General features: G+C 35.8%; 1 protein-coding gene across 1 annotated transcript in view; it reads left to right on the top strand.

Moving 5' to 3' along the window:
• Positions 1–23,674, top strand: part of LOC136037113 (protein-glucosylgalactosylhydroxylysine glucosidase-like) — a 122,063-nt gene that overhangs the window by 24,799 nt on the left and 73,590 nt on the right. Inside the window, exon 4 of the mRNA XM_065719584.1 lies at positions 22,679–22,863. Within this exon, the coding sequence (XP_065575656.1) occupies positions 22,679–22,863 (185 nt within the window). The remainder of the gene's footprint in view (positions 1–22,678; positions 22,864–23,674) is intronic.

Below are 23,674 nucleotides of genomic sequence, written 5' to 3'. Positions count from 1 at the left end.
CCACTAGTCACGTGAGGGGGCATTTTCTTCAAAAAAATTTTCAAGGTGTTTTCAGACATTCCAAGACAGCTTTTAAGACTTTTCAAGAAATATCAAGATGTTTTTTAAGACATTTTTATTCAAGACATTTTTCAAGACGTTTTTGAAGGCATTTTTCTTCAAGACATTTTTCAACACATTTCAAGATATTTCAAGAAGTTTTTTAAGATATTTCTTCTTCAACCTGTTTTTGGTCATGATTTGTTTAGTTTTCACGTAATTGGGATTGTCCACTTATATTAAGAATGATGCAATCTCGTGTGACATGCTAGACTTCATGGGGCCAATGTGGAAAATCCCCGCTTGTAACTGAGGAGGGCACGCACATGGGTATTACGTAATGACAGTGCACAGGCTGGTGCTATGTAATGGCGGTGCATACGTGGGTGCTATGTTATGACGGCGCACATGTGAGATGTCACGTAATGGCAGCGCATCCTCGGGGAGTTTCGTAATGGAGATGCACAAAAGGAATGTGACGCAATCTTACACCTGGGTGTTACATAATGATGGGAGCACACGTTCGTGCTGCATAATGACGGCGGGCACGAGTGATGTTACTTAATGACGGTGTACACGGATGTTGTGACTCTCTCTTTACCTCTATCTCCTTCTCTCTCTCTCTGTGTCTCTTTCTCTCTCTCTGTCTCTCTGCGCCTGTCTGCGCCTTTCGTCTCTGCGCCTGTCTTTGTTTGTGTGTCTGACTTTATGTGTTAGTATGCTTTTTTGTTTCTCTCTCTCTGTGCTTGTGTGTCTGAGTGGGTTTTTGTTTGTCTCTGTGTCTGTCTTTGTATGTTTGCATGTCTGACTATGTGTATTTGTATGTTTTTCCCTCTCTCTGTTCTCTCTCTGCACTTGTTTGCCTGAGCAGCTTTGTAGTTATCTCTGTGTCTGTATTTTGTATATTTGTGTATCTGACTGTGTGTTTGTATGAATTTTTGTGTGTTTGTGTGACGCAGTCTTACTGGTGTGTGTTTAGTAATGGTGGGCACACACATGAGATGTCACGTAATGGCAGTGCACACGTAGGGATTTACATAATACTTTAAGAGATTTCGTTTTCTTTTTTAAGGTGTTTATTTTCCTTTCAAGGCGTTTTTCTCAGGGGACCTTTATATTCTAATAGTTTTTGTCCCGTTAGAAATTTACAGATCCATTTCAATCCATTGGAACCGCGCCCTATACAGCTGGACTAGCAATACATTTCTAATATTACTTTTCAGGAAATAGATTCTAAGAAATAACCTATTGCACGCAAAGAGAATCCCCTGTTTGCGCTTACTAGAATGATTAAATGTTTTGCATTTTCTCCTATGTTTTCAACTGAGGAGCAGAGGGGTATAATCGACTACTAGACACTGTTTACATTTGAAGTGCAACTGACTGTTCATTAAGGGTTTTAGAGATTGTTCATCAGATAATATTGCTATCAGAAACGAAATAAAAGCGAGAAAACTATTATGGTTAGAACATGCCGCACCTTTATATTTGCTCAAAAGTTTTACCTTTTCCTATTTACTACATAAAATTGTTTACAAAGCACTATTAAAACTCAGAAAAAGCACTTAAAGCTCAACAATGGAAAAAACAAAACGTGAAAAACCTGATATAGGCTAAAACATATGCAAAAAGAACAGTGAATTAAAGAACGGGCGGGAAGGGGTTTTTAGCAAGTAATTCCAGAGGGAGATTGATTGTAATTAGAGATAAATTTAATCCATATTAAGAGCTATTTCAGAGAACTTTTAATGAAAATTCCGTGTTTGCAAAGTCCTATTGCATATGCATATGCAAATGCAGACCACTTTGACACTATTTGGCTAGCTCACCCTAGCAAGACATTCCAGAGGGGGGGGGAGTTAAATTAAAGCAATATTAAAAAAGCAATTCGAGAGGTCCTAATAGAAATCCCTCAAATCTTTTAACTAAGTGTTAGATTTCAGTCCCTCCCCACCACCGATAAATTCATTTAACAACTACCCCTCTAACTTTAAAATATAGAACATGTTAATCCAAGAATTAATGCCAGCACGGCATTATGTGGCTATCATGATAAAAATATGATTTAAATCCAATGACTCATTTTTTTGTAAGCCATACCTCCGTGATACGCCATGTTAATCCACATGACTATGGTACACTACGATCGACCATCTGGCGCCTTCTAGCCCATAGTCATCAATCCTAATTCATTTTCCATATATTTTCTTCTTAAAAATATGATTTGAATCCAAATGTTCATGTTTTTGCAAGCCAACCCTCCGTGATACACCATCTCAATTCCGCCACCTCGTCCCATTACGATTGACCATCTTGCACCCTCTGGTACCCTCCTTATCATCCCTAATACATTTTCTGGGTATTTTGTCCTTAAAAATCATACATTAAATCCAAATGTTAATGTTTTTGAAATCAAACCCTCCATGATACACCATGTCAATTCTCACGCATTGCCACGCCATTACTGCCTCTCTAGTGCCCTTTTACACCTCCTCGTCATTCTTATGACATTTTCGAATAATTATATTATTAAAAATATTATATAAATCCATTGGTTCAGGTTTTCGCAAGTCACCTCTCCGCGATACAGTATCTTAATTCACACCACTATGTCACACTATGAATAGCCTTTCTGGCACCTTCTAGCACCACTCATCATGGCCAAAACATTTTCAAATATATTTTCTTTTTAAAAATCACGCATTAAATCCAATGGCTCGTGTTCTAGCACTCCACCCCAAACTTGTTTCTCTGTGGCAATTCACGCCACTGTTTCAAATTGTAAATGGTACACGACACCATCTGGTGCAGATTATCACGCGTACAAAAAAATTTCGGGTATTTTTCTGCAAAAACATTCGTTTAAACAAAAATAAAATCGTTTCATCTTAATGAACAAATCCCCTTTGGCGTTTCTTCTAATGAGTCCTAGCATTTGAGACCAGCGTAGCACAACATACCACTCTCGATTTCACCCCACTGGTGCACGCTATCACACCAAAGGGTTTATTCAACAGTTTTTCTTTAAAAACAAACTTATAAGCTAAAAAAGATCATTGTTTTTATTTGAAAAGCGGAAACTAACCATTTTATTGCTAGATTGCTAAGTTTCATGACAATTCCCAGTCTGTGACACTTAATGGCTGACAAACCATACCCTCCAGTAAACACTATCACACGTGTGACATTTTTTGGGCATTTTCCTGTAAAAATATTCGTTTACACAGGAATCGATGGCTTAAACTTATTGAAAAAATCCTCTTTAGCGTTCCTTCTGATGACTCCTATCATTTAATGTCAGCGTGAAATAATGTACCGCTCCCCGATGACACCGTTCTAGTGCGTATTATCAAACCTAAGGATTTTTTTTCAAACCTTTTCTCCTCAAAACTAAGTTTGTAAACTAAAAGATGACCATTGTTTTTATTTGAACTACTTGCGTGCTGATTTCTGTTCATGAACCTCGTTGGATCTTGATTTTTCATTTCGCAAAATTTGCACATTGATTTTTCTTTTTGTGTAACTGATTTTGTTCATGAAACTTACTGTGTGCTGATTTTGTTCACACAACCTGTTGTGTGCTGTTTTTTGCTCTTGAAACTTGTTGTGTGCCGATTTTTATTCGTGAAACTTGTTACATGTTGATTTTACTTCATGAAATTTGTTGCATATTGATTTTTCTCCTCGTGAAACTGATTTTGTTCATGGAACTTATATTGTCCTGATTTTTTGTTCATTTTTCGTTTTGTTCATAGGACTTGTTACATGCTGATTTTTTTTGTTCGTGAAACTTATTGCTCACTGATTTTTTGTTTCGTGAAATTTGTTGCATATCGATTATTTCTTTTCGTAATAGTTGTACATTTATATTTTACCTTGTAAATTTTAAACTTGTTATGCACTGATTATCGTTCGTGGACCTTGCTGCGTGTTGATTTTTGTTCGTGAAACTTTTTCAATTCAATTCAATTCAATTTATTCAAAAAGAAAAGAAAACACATAACAACAATAATAATAAAGATCCTAGAAGCGAACTTGTTAAGGGCCAAAACAACAAAAAATTGTAAATGAAAAAGAGAGAGAAAAAAAAGAAAAGAGAAAGCAAGGGTAATTAAAGCAAATTGAACAAACATTTAGAGAAATATAATATCAAGATTTTAGTACATTGTTATATAGCGTCCAAAAACTTGTGGATAGCTCGACACTGGAGGGTATTAAATTCCATTGAATTATAGATTTATAAATTGGGGATCGCTGGGCGGAACTAGAGATACACCTGGGGACAATGAAGGAACGGTTGGATGAACGGAGACAGTGGCCTTCAGAATTATTACTATTAAAATAAGATAATAAGTGGGGAGGAAGATTTTTATGGTAAGCGGAGTATGCAAGGGATAGATTTAAAGCATAAAGAGCGAGGTATTTATCTCCTCCTAAATACCTCGCTCTTTATACTAAAGTATTTTTAGAACCCCTCATATGCGTAATAATCTCTTTTCGTTTTAAATTTCAATGCTATTCCTTACTTTCATTTGAAAAAACGTTTTCATGTTTATTTTTTCATTGTTTTTTTTTTATAGTAATGCTAGAAAATCCTGCGCCCTTTTCATTGAATTTTTCTTCCCCCATGACATATTCCTCAAAGGAAAGATCCTCCCACAAAGCCCTCTCCCATCAACCCCACCCTCCAAACCAAAAAATCCCCATGAAAACATCTGTACACTTTCCAATAACCATTACTATATGTAAACACTGGTCAAAGTTTGTAACTTGCAGCCCCTCCCTCAGGGATTGTGGGGGAGTAAGTCATTCCCAAAGACATAGTTTTATGGTTTTCGACTATGCTGAACAAAATGGCTATCTTAAAATTTTAATCTGTTGACTTTTGGAAAAAAATGAGCATGGGAGGGGGCCTATTTGCCCTCCAATTTTTTTGGTCACTTAAAAAGGGCACTAGAACTTTTCATTTCCGTTAGAATGAGCCCTCTCGCGACATTCTAGGAACAACTTGGTCGATAATATGACCCCTGGGAAAAAAACAAAAAAAAAACAAACAAATAAACACGCACCCGTGATTTGTCTTCTGGCAAAAAATACAAAATTCCACATTTTTTAGATAGGAGCTTGAAATTTTTGCTATAGAGTTCTCTGATATACCGAATGCGATAGTGTGATTTTCGTTAAGATTCTATGACTTTTAGGTGATGTTTCCCCCTTTTTTCCAAAATAGGGCAAATTTTCTCAGGCTCGTAACTTTTGATGACAAAGACAAAATTAATTGAAACTTATATATTTAGAATCAGCGTAAAAATTCGATTCTTTTGATGTATCTTTTAGCATCAAAATTCCGTTTTTTAGAGTTTCGTTTACTATTGAGCCGGGTCGCCCCTTACCATGAACTGTTTGAAAAGAAAATAATTCGGTATTTCGGGGCTTCTGACATTTTTACTCCTTTTCGGAAGTTAGGCTCAAAATTGAAAAAGGATTATATTTTTTCTCTGGGCCCCTTCCACCTCTTAATTCGTTTATTTTCCCGTTAGTTTTCACCTGTTTTTGCCTTATAGTTGTGTTATCTCTTAGCAGTTCTTTCGTTAGTTGAGTTATGGTTGTGGTATATATGTTTTATCGCTCGTATAGTTGTGTTGTTTTCAAATTATACTCCATAATAGAGAGGCTCCGAACACCCAGCATTGTATATTAAGCTCTTAATTTGACGTTTTTTTTTCTAACGTGACCAGATTCGTCCTGCGCCCTTTTCATTGAATTTTTTCCCCCATGGCATATTTCTCCAAGGAAAGATCCTCCCACATAGCCTCCTCCCTCAACCCTACCCCCAAAACCCAAAAAATCCCCCTGAAAACGTCTGTACACTTCCCAATAACCATTATTATATGTAAACACTGGTTGAAGTTTGTAACTTGCAACCCCTCCCCCAGGGACTGTGGGGGAGTAAGTCATCCCCAAAAACATAGTTATTATGATTTTCGACTATGCTAAACAAAATGGCTATCTCAAAATTTTGATCCGTTGACTTTGGGAAAAAATGAGCGTGGGAGGGGGCCTAGATGCCCTCCAATTTTTTTGGTCACTTAAAAAGGGCACTAGAACTTTTCATTTCCATTAGAATGAGCCCTCTTGCGACATTCTAGGACCACTTGGTCGATACGATGACCCCTGGGAAAAAAAACAAACAAACAAATAAACACGCACCCGTGATTTGTCTTCTCGCAAAAAATGCAAAATTCCACATTTTTGTAGATAGGAGCTTGAAACTTCTACAGTAGGGTTCTCTGATACGCTGAATCTGATGGTGTCATTTTCGTTAAGATCCTAGGACTTTGAGGGGGTGGTTCGCCCTATTTTCCTAAATAAGGCAAATTTTTTCAGGCTCGTAACTTTTGATGGCTAAGATTCAATTTTTTAGAGTTTTGGTTACTATTGAGCCGGATCGCTCCTTACTACAGTTCGTTACCACGAACTGTTTGAAAAGGATTGTGGGAAGAAGACCACTTGAGGTAAATGTTTCAAAGAAGGTATCACTATCATTGTTATTGCTAACATTTAATAAATTACAATTGAAGTTCCCAAAAACTATTGCCTTCTTTTGTGGTAAATTAATAAAACTGGAAAAATCATCAAACTGATTACAAAAGAAAGGTGTCGGAAATGAGGGTGGTTTATAAAATAACGAAAAAATAAAAGAATTCTCGTCTACACTTATGTCGACGATTATTGAATAAATGTATCTATTATTTATAGGTTGCGAGAACAAGAATTCACATTCTAATAGTCTGGTGAATTTTAGACTTGATCGGATGTAAAGAGAAATGCCACCAGAGGACTTGGTTAATTTTCTTTCAATATGAATAGCTTGAAAGCCAGTGAGGGAAAATTCATTAGTATCATCAATTTATGAAAGCCACGTCTCCGTTATTCCAATTACGTCGAAAGGGCAGTAACCATTTGTTAAAATTAAATCTTTAAAATTAGCCCACTTATCCCGTATGCTTCTGATATTAAAGCAAATTACATTAAGTTTGGTCTCTTCCATTAGCTTAGGTTTCACATTTTTCACAAAATCAAAAGTGTCGAGATATTTACAGTTAATTTGGTTTAAAGGGCTATCGGGGCTAGCTAAGGTGTTGGTGGACAGATTACTTTGGTCATCGTAATAATTAAAAACAACATTATTGCACAGTGATAAATTATTAAGAAACGTAAAATCTTGTAAAGTACTTGTACTTGTGTTTGTTTGACTGTTCATTTCTTAAGCAGTAGTTTCTGTGCTTCTGGACATTTATACGAATAACAGGGGTGGTCGGAGGAGCCACAGAGAGCACATTTCATGACAAGTTGACACGGGTTTTCTTTGGAGTTCTGGTGGTCACCAGCGCATTTCGAGCATCTCGGGGAAGCTTTACAGTTATTTGCAGTATGGCCGTAGCACTGGCATTTGTAGCACTGGGTAGGCAAAAACTTTAACTCAGTTATAGGTAGACGCTCGTAACCAATAACAAGGGGATTCTCAGTGGCATAGTTTAGGTGGTCACGTGACTCAAACTTTAATCGAAAAGACCTCGTACTTCCTAACTGAACAACTTCTATACAGTTATTAGCGAGATCGCATAGGTCACTTTTAGATGTTCCGTCAGGCACTCGGCGTACTATACCGAAAAAGGCAGGACTCTTCACTTTAGCATTAATGGATTGGTCTGCTTTGCTTAATGCATCTGCCAAAGTATTGGCGGCACCCTTTTCCGACAGAACTACTTGCCATGCATCTCTCCTAGGCCTCAAAACAACTATGCTTGAACTGACACCCCCACAAGCTTTATCCAGGAAATCTTTTCGAGCGTCAGGATTATTCAAGTTTTTTGGTGGATTTTTCACAATAACTGAATAGGACGGTTTTGCGGGTGGGGGAGGTTTCATATCAGGAATAGTTTGCACGACTGACCTTGCTTTGTGGTGCTCAGCGAAGCTTTTAAATTCCATGTAGAGTTCATTAACCTTTCGAGTTAACGTAGCTGTTGTCTCCCCTGGCACACATGGGACCTGATCTGGCTCGAAAATCAGATACTGAGGTAGGCTGATCTTTTTCTCATCACAAAGATCAAAGGCTCGAACCATATCACTTACATTATCAGTCACTTTGAGGCGCTCAGTTACCCTAGTAATAGAGGCGTCAGCCCACAAAATCTTCTTTGCTTCAATTAACATATCTCCTTTGAAAAAATCGCAAGCAATTTTTACAATATTATCAGCTGAACAACCTGCATTTCTAGCCCGTGAAATGAAATTCAACATGGGATTCAAGACAAGTCTTTCACCTGGCATCCTCCGGTGAAATGACCAATTTTCATCAAAATTCGTGGGCGGGGCCACAATAGATGTCAGTAAAAGCAATAGCAAATCAGGTAGAATACTCACAAGATGTATACAAGAACTTGTTACATGCTGATAACCTAACCTACTATGTGTAGGTTAGGTGTTAGTTCCATCACCTGTGGATTAATCGTGGTACGCGCAAGAAGGTCTATAAACGAAATGAATTTCACGACGAGAGAAAATCAATGTAAAAATTTCACGAAGAGAACAAATCAACATGCAACAAGTTTCACGAACAAGAATCAACACGCAGCAAGTTCCATGAACAATAACTCAACAGGCAAGAAGTTCCATGAACAAAACCTGTTTTACGAGGAGAAAATAAATTTATAAGTTTTACTAAGAGACAAATCAACATGCAACAAGTTTTAGGAACGAAAATCACCAAGCAGCAAGTTCCATGAAAAACAAAATCAGTTTTGCGAGGAGAAAAATAAATGTACTGATTTTATAAAGAGAAAAATCAACATCCAACAAGTTTTAGGAACAAAAATCACCAAGCAGAAAGTTCTATGAAAAAAAAGTTTCACGAGGAGAAAAATGAATGTACATATTTTCTTAAAAGGAAAGTCAACATCCAACAAGTTTTACGAACAAAAATCAGGATGCATTGGATGCAGGATGGAACAGCATTGCAAGTTCCAAGAACAAAAAAATTAAAACGCATAATTTCATGAAGAAAATCACAGTTTCATTAGGATAAAAAATCAATGCTGAAGTTCAGAAAGTGAAAAATCAACGTGCAACAAGTTTCACGAACAAAACAAATCGGCACGCGGTAAGTTCCATGAAAAAAATCAGTTTTGTAATGAGAAAAAGCAATATACAGTTTTCACGAAGAGAAAAATCAGCATGTAACAAGTTTCATGAACAAATATAAGGACCCAGCAAGTTCTACGACAAAAACAAATCAGTACGCAAACATTTTATGAAGAAAGCAGTTCCAAAGTACAAAAATAAATTTACAAGTTTCACAAGGTGAAAAATCAACGTGCAAACAACTTTTACGAAAAAAATCAGCATGCAATAAATTTCACGAAATTTCACGAACAGAAAAATAAACATGCAACAAGTTTCACGAATAAAAATCACCACGCAGCAAGTTCATGAATAAAATCGATTTCACGAGGAGAAAGTGAATATAAAGGTTTCATCAAAGAGAAGAATCAACGTGCAGCCGGTTTCACGAGAAAATCAGTTCGCAGCAAGTTCCATGAACAAATTCAGCAAACAATAAGTTACACGACCAAAATAAATTTCACGAGGAGAAAAAAAAATCAATTTACAAGTTTCACAAAACTAAAAATCATCATGCACATTAGATTTAAATTATATTTTTAACAAGAAAATATCTGAAAAATGTCGTAGGAGTGATGATAGGGTTTTAAAGGGCACTAGATGGGGCATTAATAGTATCAAACAATGATGGAAATTGATACGGTGTATCACGGATTGTTTCCTTGTGAAAACGTAATCCATTGCGTTTAATATACAATTTTTATGAGAAATTCCTGAAAAATATTTTAGGAATGGTGAGGGGATGTCAGAGGGTCCCAGGTGGTCAATCATTGTGTGGCACGGTGTCGGAGATGATGATGATGTGTTATAGAAGTTTAACTTGCGAAAACACAAACTATTGGATATAAATGATATTTTAAGACGAAAATGGTGTGGAAAATGTCCTAGGAGTGATAACTGGGAGGAGGATTAGAAGATGCCATATGGTCAATCCTAGTGTGTGCTAAGCTCGTATGGATTAACATGATGTATCACTGAGGGATCGCTTGCCAAAAAACATAATTCATTAAACTTAAATCATATTTTTATCTTGAAGATTTCTGGTAAATCTCTTAGGAAGGATGAGGGGATGCCCATAGGGCAGTCATACTGTGGCAAAAACATGATTTATTGGATTTAAATCATATTTTTGTCGTGAAAATTACTGTTAAATGTCTTAGGAAGGATGAGGGGGTGCCAGGGGCAGTCATACTGTCGCATGGAGGTGTGAATTAACAAGATTTATCACGGAGGGATGGCTAGCAAAAAAACATGAATTATTGGATTTAAATCATACTTTTATCATTAAAATTTTTGGGTAAAATTTTCTTAGGAATGACAATATGAATCACTGGGGGAGGACATTGGATAGTCACATATTGCCGTGATGGTGTGAATTGCTTGAACTAGCATATTCTACATATTAAAGTTAAGGTGGGAGGCGTTAAATGAACTTGTTAGTGGCGGGGGGGGGACTGAAATCTAACGCTTAAGTAAAAGAAATGAGTGATTTTCATTAGGACCTCTCAGAAAAAAATTCTTAGTATTGCTTATATTTATCTCTAATAGCAACCCTCCCTCCCTCTAGAATAGCTTTCTAGGGTTGGCCAGCCGCGTATTGTCACTGTGGTGTGAATATGCATAGCCTTGGCTCTAATACACGCTAATAATAGTGTCTAATAACACCCCTTCCCTTTGGAATTGCTTCCTATAGCCCCCACCGTTCTTTAAATCATTTTTTACATATATTTTAGTCTACATCAGATTTTTTTCCGGCTTTGTTTTTTTCTGCTGTTGAATTTTAACTGCTTTTTCAGAGTTTAAGTAATATTTCGTAGAATTTGTTTTTACTAATAAATTTATACATGCTAAAGTTTGTATTACTTAAATTTGATGGTCCAGGATAAAGCTTCAACATATTTTACTAGTACAATTTAAACATCTTGTAGCCTAAGCACATAAGTATGCTCATTCAAGAATGCCCTTAATATAAGGGTAAGACGTAATAAGTATTGAGGGGCTAGTAGCTCTAATAGTTTACCCCTATCTATGCGTTCAACTGCTTTTTGGGGATACTCATAACAAACAACATATTTGAAATAGAATTTCTTGATCTAGAATATTTTTGACAATTGATTTAGTTGTATGTATTTTATCAAGGTTCTTAATTTCCTCATCGATTTCTTCTTTACAAATTCACTCCTTTCTTTCGCATAGAAAAATCAAATGGTTAAGTAAAAGTATAATATGAATTTAAGAAATATACTAGGCTTTCAGTCAAATATGAATGACACTCTTGCCTAATCCGGGGTCTAAATAGGGCGATAACACCGCTCTTGTTTGTGGTAATTTCTATGTCCTCTAAGTTGAGCTTCATTGTTCATTCCGTTTTCTGTTCGTCTCGTGTTTCCTTTTATTCATATATAGTTGTTTTTGCCTATTTAAGGTTTCACATTATATATAATCCTGCCTTTTCAATTTGTAATTCATTCCTAGCTTTCTTCTGAAAACATGTTTTAGAAAACGTCGTCTGGGATAATTTTTTTGGTTGATATGATAAATTACGAGAAGCGGTAATTGCTGCCCTGAACCAACTTCATTATATTTTAGAAATGGAAACAGTTTCTAGAAAATTTTGCTAAAGGCCTTAACCCCATTGAATATGGCGAAGGATAAAAAAATAATTCTGTTTGAAAATTATCCAAGTCAAAAACTTTGAAGTGAATATTTAGATCTCTCATTCTCAACATGGGTTTTAGGCCACACCGATGGGGCGTGGCATTATTTTGTCAGGTCATGGGCAGAATCTTGTAGTCTGACCCTATTCAAAATGTCGCAAGTTATTAGCAAAATCGTGCACGGCATTATAAAAGTTCTACTTGTATTAACTAAAATATTTTTGTGGTTATATTAAAACGTGTCTGATATCGTCAAATGTGACATGAAGTTATCTAAATCATGTCTTCTTTTACCAAATTTAAGATCCTGTGATCAAAAAGTGTCTGTCATTTTCAAGATTATCAAAATATTACCATGCACTACTAAATAATACTATCAAGATTATCGGTATCTTGTCAAATATTCTCAAAACCTTACATGATATTACCAAAGATTTGCATGATATTACCAAATCATTTTTATATATTACAGAATCTGGTCTTGTATTTTCAATGCTTTGTGAGATGTTACTGTCAAAATCTAGAATTATTCAAGCAAAATCATCTGTGGTACTGTGGAAAAATTATCAAGTATTTCTCAAAATCTTGTATGATATTATCAAAATCATTCAAGGTATAAATAAAATCTTGCAAGGTATTATCATTTAATCTTGCAAGTTATTAACAAAATATTTTTCAGCAAGCTAAATCAGCAAGCTCAAAAAATGACTGCTATTATCCTAATCTAATGTGATGCTATCAAAATAATGTTACCTATTAACCAAAATTAATGTATTGCTATCAAAATCATATGTGCTATTATCAAGATCATCAAAATCTTGTCAAATATTATTAAAACCTTAAATGATGTTACCAAAATTATGCCAGTTATTACCTAACTCTTGTATAATACTAATCAAATCCTGTGTGATATTATGCAACATCTTGCACTAAATTATCAAAACCTCGACTGAAATAAAGAGAATCCTCTATGGAAATATCAAAACCCCGCACCGATACTTTCAATCAAAACTTTCCTTTCATTACCAAAATCTAATATGATGCTATCAACATCAAGTTACCTATTAAAAAAGTATAACGTAATGTACCCAAAATCCTGTTCTACTATTATCTAGATTATCAAAATCTTGTCAAATATTATTAAAAGCTTATACGATGTTATTAAGTCTTACATAATATTACAAAATCACGTTTAAATATTAAAAAATCTTGTGTGGCATTTTCAAAGTCTTGTGAGATATCATTACAATCCATTCGAATATAACCTATTTTTTGCAAGCTATTATCAAAATTTAGAATGATGACAGCAAAATCTTCTCTGACACTATCAAAATATTATCAAGCATTACCGAATCTTGTGCTATTTTATCAAATTCACGCCTGAAATTATCAAATATCTTGTTCTAAATTATCAAAATCCCAAATGGTATAATAAAAATCCTGTATGATATTGTCAACATTCTAAATAGTATTATCAAAGTGTTGCGTGGTATTATGAAAATTCTACCTGACATTAACGAAAACATTTTTCTGGTAATATCAAAACGATTATGATATCATCAAATCTTACATGATATAATCTAAATCGCGTCAGTTTCTAACGAATTTAACATAGTGCGATCAAATTGTGCCTGTCATTATCAAGATTATCAAAATCTTGCCATATATTATGAAACTCATGTATGAGACTATCAAGATTATCAAAATCTTGTCAAGTATTATCAAATCTTACATGATATTATCAAAATCTTAAATTATATTAGCAAAATACATGCAGCTACAATCAAAACGTGCCTGGCATTACCAAAATCTATTATGGGGCTATCAAAATCATGTAACTTGTTATGAAAGTTTAACATAGTGCTAACAATATCCTGTCAGCTATCATCAAGACTATCAAAACCTTTTCAAATAGCATCAAAACTTTATGCAATATTATCAAAGTCTTGCATGATATCAAAGAATCATGTTTAAATATTAAAAAATCCTGTTTGGTATTTTCAAAGTCTTGTGAGATATCATGACAATCCATTCTGGTATTACCTAAATCTTGCAGGTTAATATGAAATCCTACAATGATACTAGCAAACTCGTGTTTGATACTTTCAAAATATTATCAAGTATTGCAAAATCTTGTGTTATATTATCAAAATCATGCCTAGAATTATGGAATATCTTTTGCTACATTATCAAATTTCCACGTGATATCATAGCAATCCTCTATGATATTATGAAAACTTTACATAGTATTATCAAAATATTGCACGTTATCAGCAAGATCATGCATGATATTATGAAACATCTACCTAACAAAAAAAAATATTTTTTTGGTAATATCAAAACGTATCTGATATAATCAAATCTAACATAAAGTTATCTAAATCGTGTCTGGTCTTCCCAAATTTGACATAGTGCAATCAAATCGTGTCTGTCATTATCAAGACTATCAAAATCATGTTATGTATTACCAGATTCACGTATGAGACTTTCAAGATTATCAATATCTTGTGAAATATTATCAAGCCCTTACATATAATTATCAAGGTCTTGCATCATGTTACCAAGCCATATTTAAATGTCACAAAATCTTGTCATGCATTTTCAAAGTTTTGTGAGATATTATGATAACCCTTTCCGGAATTAACTAAATCTTGCAAGCTATTATCAAAATCTAGAATGTTGCTGGCAAAATCGCATTTGGTACTATCAGACTACTTTCACTTACTACCAAAATCTTCTGTGATACAATCAAAATCGTTCAAGTTATTAACAAAATCTTGCACGGTATCATCATTTAATTTCGCAAGGTATTAACGAAATAGTTTCAACTATGATCAAAACATGACTGCTATTCTCCAAATTTAATATGATTCTATTAAAATTATGTTACTACTAACCAAACTTAACATAATACAATCAAAATCATGTATGCCATTATTAAGATTATCAGAATTTTGTAAAATATTGTCTAAAACTTACATAATATTTTCAAAGTATTGGATTATATTGCCAAGTCTAGCTAATATTAAAAGTAATGTTAAATATTATGAAAATCCTTTCTAGTATTACCTAAATCTTCTAAGTTGTTATCAAAAATTAGAAGGGTTGTAGCAAAATAATGTCTGGTACTATCAAAATACTATCGAATTTTTATCAAACATCTTGCATTACATTATCAAATTCTCGTCTTATATAATGAGAATCCTCTATTGGACTTTAAATCCTCTCTAATCCTCTTTAAATCCTCTATTTGGACTTTAAAAGTACCCACTACTGAAAGCCTAGGTAGACATAGCCTGAAATTGTTTGGAAACAACGGATTTTGAGTTAGAGTAAGGTGTTGCTCACCCTCATAAGTCCTATACATCAGACGCTGGGTGCCAAGTGTGGTTACACTGTGCCAAGCATGGTGGATGTGTGCCAGGCCTGGTACCAGGACGTGCCGTTAACCATCTTTTCAAATTCGGTATGTATACCACACACTAATTGAGTTAGGTATTTTTAATTCTGCTACAAATTGATTAAAATTTTTTCCAAAAAACAGGTTTTTCAAAGAAAGGTAAAAGTCATATTAAAGCTTAAGATCAGCAGATTCAAATAACTGTTAAAACTCAAACTAGAAATGACAAGAAAATACTATTAAAAAATAAATGAAACCTTAAACATACACAAATTTAAAATTATACATACGAAAAAAAAATACATACATAAATAGGTCCACAGTTTTTCAAACAGTAACGAACTGTAGTAAGGAGCGACCTGGCTCAATAGTAACCAAAACTCTAAAAAATGGAATTTTGATACCAATAGTTACATAAAAAGAGTCGCATTTTAATGCTGATTTTAAATATATAAGTTTCATCAAGATTATTTTTATGCATCAAAAGTTACGAGCCTGAGAAAATTTTTTTCATTTTAGAAAATAGGAGGAAACACCTCCTAAAATTCATACGATCTTAACGAAAATCACACCATCAGATTCAGCGTATTAGAGAATTTTTTGGTAGAAGTTTTAAGTCGTTATCTATAAAAATGTGGAATTTTGCATTTTTTGCCAGAAGACAAATCTTGGATGCGTGTTTGTTCACGGATCGTATCGACTCAGTGGTCCTAGAATGCCGTGAAAGGGCTCATTCTAACGGAAATTAAAAGTTATAGTGCTCTTTTTAAGTGACCAAAAAATTGGAGGGCACCTCTGCCCCCTCCTACGTTTTGTATACGTTTTGTATGTATATATATATATATATATATATATATATATATATATATATATATATATATATATATATATATATATATATATAGTTACGTTAATATAGTTACATGTGAATCCTTTGCCTGGGGGCTATGGAGGATTTCTCAACTCCCAAGTTATAGCAATTTGAATTTAGGACTATTTTGAATATAATGCATATTTCAAAATTTTTGTAAGCTACATTTTGGGGGGAAAAGCACAAAGGTAGGTTGTTACTTTTTGATCATTTTCGATTCTTACAAAGGGCACAATAAAATTTTCTTCCGATGAAATGATCTTCCACCAGAGTTTATTCGACCACGTCCTCCATAGGAGGTTTATATGTTAACGATTGGCAGCTAGTATGACTTACAGACCTTTCCCCCAGGGCTGGGATGGGTTCAAACGTGTAATCATAGTTGTTTGACATTTGGACGATTTTGAACCGAATAACTAACTCAAAATTTTGATAATAATCATTTTGAAAAATAGGTATGGATTGGGGGGTGACCTAAAGTCTGATCACTTATGACTTTTAAAAATAGAGCTCGAACTTTCAATTTAAATCAAAGGAGGGCTTTCCAAATTCTACACGATTACGTCTCTGATAAAAACCTCATGCATTAACAATGGACAGCTTGCATAACTTACAGCCTTTGCCCTGGGAGCAGTGGTACAATGACCATCTCAGAATTTTAATTGAATGTTTTTGGGAAAAAGAGGGCGCAGAAAGGGAGGGAGCTTCATGCCGTCCAACCACGTTTGACTCTTAAAAAAGTCATTAGAAATTATTATTTCCAATTGAATGACCTCCTCTGAAGGTTATAACACCACCCCTTGCATACGACTCAGTAACTAGAAATTTCGATTTCCTAGAAATTGAGTCGATTCTGAAGTTTATACGACCACTCCTTACATAAGACCTTACCTGCCCCCGGGGCATAACTTGCAACAATTGTCCCCGGGGCTGTGGTGGTTGTGTAAGCCCCAAGTTTTCGTTATTTGTTATTTTGTCTTTGAACTATTTTGGATATGATGACAATATCGAAATTTTGATCAGATACAATTGGTAAGAAAAAGGGCTTTGGGGTGGGGAGGGGGGCTACTTGCCCTCCGATCACTTTTGACTCTAAATAAGAAGACCATAAATTCCGACTTAGAATTGATTGAGCCTACTCTGAAGTTTGTTTGACCACACCTTCCATAAAAACTTTATATAACCCTAGGGCATAATTTGCAACACTTGCCTCTGGGTTCTGAGGGGCTGTGTTGTCCGTGGAGTTTTTGTTATATGATCTTTGGTCTATTTTTGACAAAATGAATATATAAGAAATTCAATCAGACGTATCTGGGGAACACAGGGTTGGTGGAGGGGTACCATCGGATCACTTTTGACTCTTAAGGACAGAATTAGAACCATCATTTCTAATCACTTTGGTCCCCTCTGAAGTTTGTACGACAACTTTTTCCATAAGAAACTCTGTATGCCACTGGGCCATAACTTACAACTCTTCTCCCGGGATCCTGGGGGGGGGGTTGGCCCAGAAGTTTTGTTATCTGATCGGACGAAAAAAATTTCGGATGTATTTGGGGGAAAGAGGGTGTGTGTATGTTCGTGTGTGTGTCTGGGAGGTTAGATACCCTCCGATCATTTAAAAAAATTAAATAAGCCACTTTCGAGGTTTATACGACGACTCCTTGCATAAAAACCTTGTACGCCTCTGAGGCATAACTTAAAACACTTTCCCCGGCCCTGAGGTATTGTTCCGGCCCTGGAGTTTTTGTTATCTGATATCTAAACTGTTTTAAAAAACAAATGGCTATCTCAAAATTTTAATCGGATGGGTTTGAGGAAAAAGGGATGTGGGGGAGGAAGGGTAGTTGCCATCGGATTTTTTTTTACCCTCAAAAAGGGAATTAGAAATTTCAATTTCCAATCAAATGAGTCCTCTCTGAAGTTTAAACGTGCATCCCTTCTAAGAACCACATATGCCCCCAGGGCATAACTTAAAACGCCTGCCCCTGGGTCCTGGAAGGTTTTGTCGACAGTAGAGTTTTTTATCTGACCTTTTAACTATTTTTAACAAAATAGCTATCTCAAAATTTTTATCTGATGAATTGGGGGTGGGGAAAGGGTGTGGCTGGGGTGGGGGGGGGGGCTAGTTGCCCTCCGATCTCTTTTGAAGCTTAAAAAGTGAACTAGAACTTGTACTTTCCAAACAAATGAGCCCACTATGAAGCTTATAAAAGCATCCCTACCATAAGAACCATATATGCCCCAGGGGCATAACTATCAGCGCCTACACCCGGGCCGTGGGGGTCTGTGTCGACACCGGCTTTTATCTGACCTTTGAGCTATTTATAACAAAACAGCTGTCTCAAATTTTTATCTGATGCTTTTGGGGGGAAAAGGTCATCGGGGCTGGCTGCCCTCCGATTATTTTGACTCCTAAAAAAAGAATTAGAACTTTCAATTTCCAATCAAATGAGCTCTCTCTGAAGTTTATACGAGCATCCCATCCGAAAGAACCGTAAAGCCCCCAGAGCATAAATTATAGCCTACCTCCGGGCTGCGGTTGGAGTTTTCGACGCCAGAGTTTTGTTATCTGATGTTTGATCATTTAAAGAAATAGAAATCTCTAATTTTTTTTTTTTTCGGATGGGTTTGAAGAAAAAAGGCGTGGGAATGGGGGCTAGTTAACTATTTTTTAACGAAATGACGGTCTCAAAATTTGTATCTGATGCATTTTGAGAAAAAAGGGCTTGGGGGACTAGCTGCCCTCTGTTCACTTTTGATTAAAACCGATTTATAATAGTATTGAACTAGCTATGAAAAGGCCTTTGAGACAGGCTGCTAAAAAAGCACGGTTGGCTTGTTATCTTTAGTTTGAATGGATCTATATTCTCACTTCATTCTTTTTGTCAGTCCTGGTTGAACTTCGTTGAAGTAAGGATGCTAGGGCTGTTTTTAAAAAAGTTTTTAAATAACATTAGTTAGTTTTGATCCTCACAATTTAATGTAAGTCTATTTATATATACATATTTTCTCTCTTGTTCTCGTATTGTGCTGAAGACGGCCCTTGGACATAGGACCGAAATATTCACAGAACTGATTTCCACTGTCTTGAAAAGATTTTCCCTATTGTTTCTTCTTTGTATTTGTTTGCCACTTTTGATTCTTAAAAAATGAACTAGACTTTCAATTGTTAATCAAATGAGCCCTCTCTGTGACACCAAATCATAACTTACAACGTCTGCCGCCGAGCCCCAGGGGGTTTTATCGACGCTGGAGTTTTTGTTATTTGATCTTTAAAGTATTTTTAACAAAATGGCTATCTTAAAACTTTTATCTGATACATTGGGGAGAAAGGCATGGGGGAGGAGGGCTAGTTGCCCTCTGATTACTTTTGACTCTTAAAAAGTGAACCAAAACTTACAATTTCCGATCAAATGAGCCCTCTGTGAAGTTCATAAAAGCATCCCTTCCATAAGAGCCATATATCCCCACAGGGCATAACATACAGCATCTGTCCCCGGGCCTTTGGGGGCTGTGTCGACGCCGGCGTTCTTTTTATCTGACGTTTGAACTATTTTTTCTTAATAACTATCTAAGAAATTTATCGGATGGATCTTGGGAAAAAGGCGCGTGGGGAGAAGGGCTAGTTGCCCTCGGATCCCTTTTAACTCTCAAAAAGTGTACTAGAACTTTCAGTTTCCAATCAAATGAGCCACCTCCAAAGTTCATACGAGCATCCCTTCCATGAGAACCATGTATGTCCCAGGGTGTAACTTATAACGCTTGCCACGGGAACTGGAGATTGTGTCGACATCAGGGTTTTGTTATCTGACCTTGTGATTATTTTTAGAAGAAATGGATATTTAAAATCTTTTATCCGATGCATTTTAGGAAAAAAGGGTATTTGGGGTGATAGCTGCCGACCCCCCCCCCTCCCGATTCCTTATGTTTCTTAAAAAGTGAACTAGAGCTTTTAATTTCCAATCAAATGAACCCTCTCTGAAGTTTATAGGAACATCCCTTTCGTAAGAACCACATATTACCGTAGGGCATAACATACAACGCCTGCCCCTGGGCACTGGGCGGTTGTGTGGACACCAAAGTTTTCTATCTGACCTTTGAGCTTTTTCAATAAAATGGCTATTTCAAAATTTTAATCTGATGCATTTGGAGGAAAAGGCAGGGTCGACTATCTGCCCTTCAATCCCTTTTGACTCTTAAAAAGTAAACCAGAAATTTCAATTTCCAATCAAATTGGCCGTCTCTGAAGTTTATACGATTATTCCTTCCATAAGAAGCATTTATGCCCCTAGGGCATAACTTACAACGCCTGCCTCCGGGTCCTGGGGGTTGTGTCGACACCGGAGTCTCTGTTATCTGACTTAACTGTTTTTAACATAATGACTATCTTAAAATTTTTAGCTGTTGTATTTGAAGAAAAAGGGCATGGGGGGGACTGGTTGCCCTCCGATCACTTTTGACGATTAAAAAGGGCATTAGAAAATTGCAATATCCAATCGAATGCATCCCCTTCGAAGATTATATGACCATCTCTTCCATGTGAAGTGCCTGTGGGAAAAAATAAAATAAATAATAAAACGTTGAAGCCATATGGCCTTACTATAGGCAACGCTATAACGCTGCCTCTGACAAGTTGTGAACCCGCATTATAGTATAAAATAGAGAATCGTCCATAAAATTTCTATTGTTTCTCATTTAAAAGACTATGTATCAAACACTGAAAAATTCAAAACATACGATCCAACGATCGGATGAAGAATGACGAATGAAAGTTGCCAAAAGACAAATATGTTGCTACTAAGAAAAGTTACTCACATACAATTGAACACTTGGTTCCTATGCAACAAATATAAAACTACGAATTATATACCCAACATTATTTAGATGCTGGCTTGCCTGTAAATACGGCCTGAAAAGACCAACAGTTTTTTTTATTTATAACGACTTAAATCTATTAAGTTGATTTAAATCCATAATCTAAGTATTATGGCTTAAAAATACAACAGATTGAATTTCCTTACTAAATGTTAAAATTCAGCCTAAAATCCAAATTATATCCCAACAATTTAATTGTCAGAGATAGCGCTCTAACGTTGCCATCAGAACTACTTCATATGGAAGGGGATTTTAGTATAAATTTTAGAGAGAAGACTCATTCGATTGGAAATTGAAAGTTCTAGACTACTTTTTAAGATTCAAAATGATCGTAGGACATCCTGGCCCTTTCCAAAACACTTTTGATCTGCCCTTCCCCAAAGACATCTGATCAAAATTTTAAGATGGCTACTTTGTTCAAATTAGTCTAAACGTCAAACTATGTTTCCACAGATGCCAAGGTCCATCGCAGACCCTGGGGTAAGGACCATAAGTTATGTGAGTTGCCTATTGTATATATACAGGGTTTGTTATTTGGAAGAGGGGGGCATTTTTAACCTCAGATCTAAAAAAAAACTTATGATACTAAGGTCTGACTTCCAGGGGATGTTGATTTTTCAAAAGAATCGAAGCACACTAATGCATGCTGATTCTCAAAAGGTCTTGTCAGTAATATTTTGGGAACGGATGAGAGTACTCAGGTGAGACTTTTAGTGCAAATTGAGGGGACGTTGAAAAATAATTGGGGGTAACCATCCCTTATCCTGCTCTTTAAGATCTTCCTCCCCTAAACACCGGTCAAAGTTTTGATATAACCATTTTGTTCAGAATAGTGAAAGGCCGAATAACTTCCTCTGGGGGTGCCATGCTACCCTTGGCCCCTGGGGCAAAGTTTGTAAATAATTTAAATTTTCTATTGACTGAATATACAGGATTTATTATCTGAAAGGGAAATGTATGATCCTGGCTTATCTCCAAAAAGGCTAAGGTATTAAGATGAAAATTTCAGGGCTTGTTGACGAGAATGTTGCTAAGTGATTGGATGCCAACCCCCCTCCTCACCTTTTTAAGATTCTCCCCTCGACACTAATCACAGTTTTGAGATAGCTATTTTTTTAGAATATTCCAAAGACTCAATATCTATGCCTCCGGGGATGGCATGACCCTTCAGAGCCCTTGAGCCAAGATTTGTGAACTTTGTCCTTTGTCAACTGTTTACAGGTAGGACTTGTCATTGGGAAAGGAGGAATGTTTGATTTTGGGTGGGTCTAAACAGGCTAAAAGTATTAAGTGAAAATTTAAAGAATGCTGTGGGGGATGTTAAACTAAATCCAAACACACCCCTCGAGTAAAATTCCAGCAACACAATTCTTGTTATCAAGCACATTAAATGAATAATAATGTAAAGCTGTCAGATTAGAAGCAAAATTGTTTCATGAGTCTATACTTCTTTTTTAATCGGTATCGACCGAAAAAGGCCAACAGCTAGCCATGGGCTTACGTATGATTTTTTTGCCGGAAGAGGGGTCACCTCTATTTACGTCTCTATGCCTGATGTCGTTTCGAATTTACAAAAATTCCTTTCTACAGGGCACCGCTTCAGGAGCATATGTTATAATATTAAAATTAAGTTTGAATTCTTTTATCTAGGCTCTGGTCCTTTAGAAGTAGAAATCCTAATAAATCATGGTATTCCAAGTACAGATATTGTTCCATTGGACTGTGCTATTTATTTCAATAGGACCGATGTTGAACAACAATTTGGTCATACCGCCACTGTTGAGGATGGACGATACCAGAAAAGTACTATCAACGTCTTCCAGGCATGGAATAAGGTAATCTAATTTTTATGACAGTTAAACGCCGTCCTAATTGGCGTCATATGGTCGTGAAGATTTTACGCTTTACAAAACTTGTCCTCAGATTGCTGTGAATAGATTTTGCCTTTTCTTTATTCATCTATAAAACTATGAAAAGACATTCATTTTGTAGCATGAAGCTCAGCCAATACTATTTAAAACCAAACAACCTGGTGTTGCTTCAATACTGTGATAAATCAAACAGTTCGTGGTAACGAACTGTAGTAAGGAGCGACCCGGCTCAATAGTAAACGAAACTCTTAAAAACGGAATTTTGATGCTAAGAGATACATCAAAAGAATCGAATTTTCATGCTGATTCTAAATATATAAGTTTAGTCTTAATTTAGTCATTAAATTTAGTCTTTGTCGTCAAAAGTTAGGAGCCTGAGAAAATTTGCCTTATTTTTGAAAATAGGGGGAAACATCCCCTAAAAGTCATAGAATTCCAAAATCACACCATCGCATTCGACGTATCAGAGAACCCTATAACAAAATTTCAAGCTCCTATCTACAAAAATGTGGAATTTCGTATTTTTTGCCAGAAGATAAATCACGGGTGCGTGTTTATTCTATTTTATTATTTTTTTTTCACAGGGGTCATCGTATTGACCAAGTGGTCCTAGAGTGTCGCAAGAGGGCTCATTCTAACGGAAATGAAAAGTTCTAGTGCCCTTTTTAAGTGACCAAAAAATTGGAGGCCATCTAGGCCCCCGTCCCACGCTCAGTTTTTTCCCAAAGTCAACGGATCAAAATTTTGAGATAGCCATTTTGTTCCGCATAGTCGA

Source organism: Artemia franciscana, chromosome 16 (genome assembly GCF_032884065.1).
Source record: "Artemia franciscana chromosome 16, ASM3288406v1, whole genome shotgun sequence".
Lineage (NCBI taxonomy): Eukaryota > Metazoa > Arthropoda > Branchiopoda > Anostraca > Artemiidae > Artemia > Artemia franciscana.
This window is presented reverse-complemented; position numbering and strand designations above follow the sequence as displayed.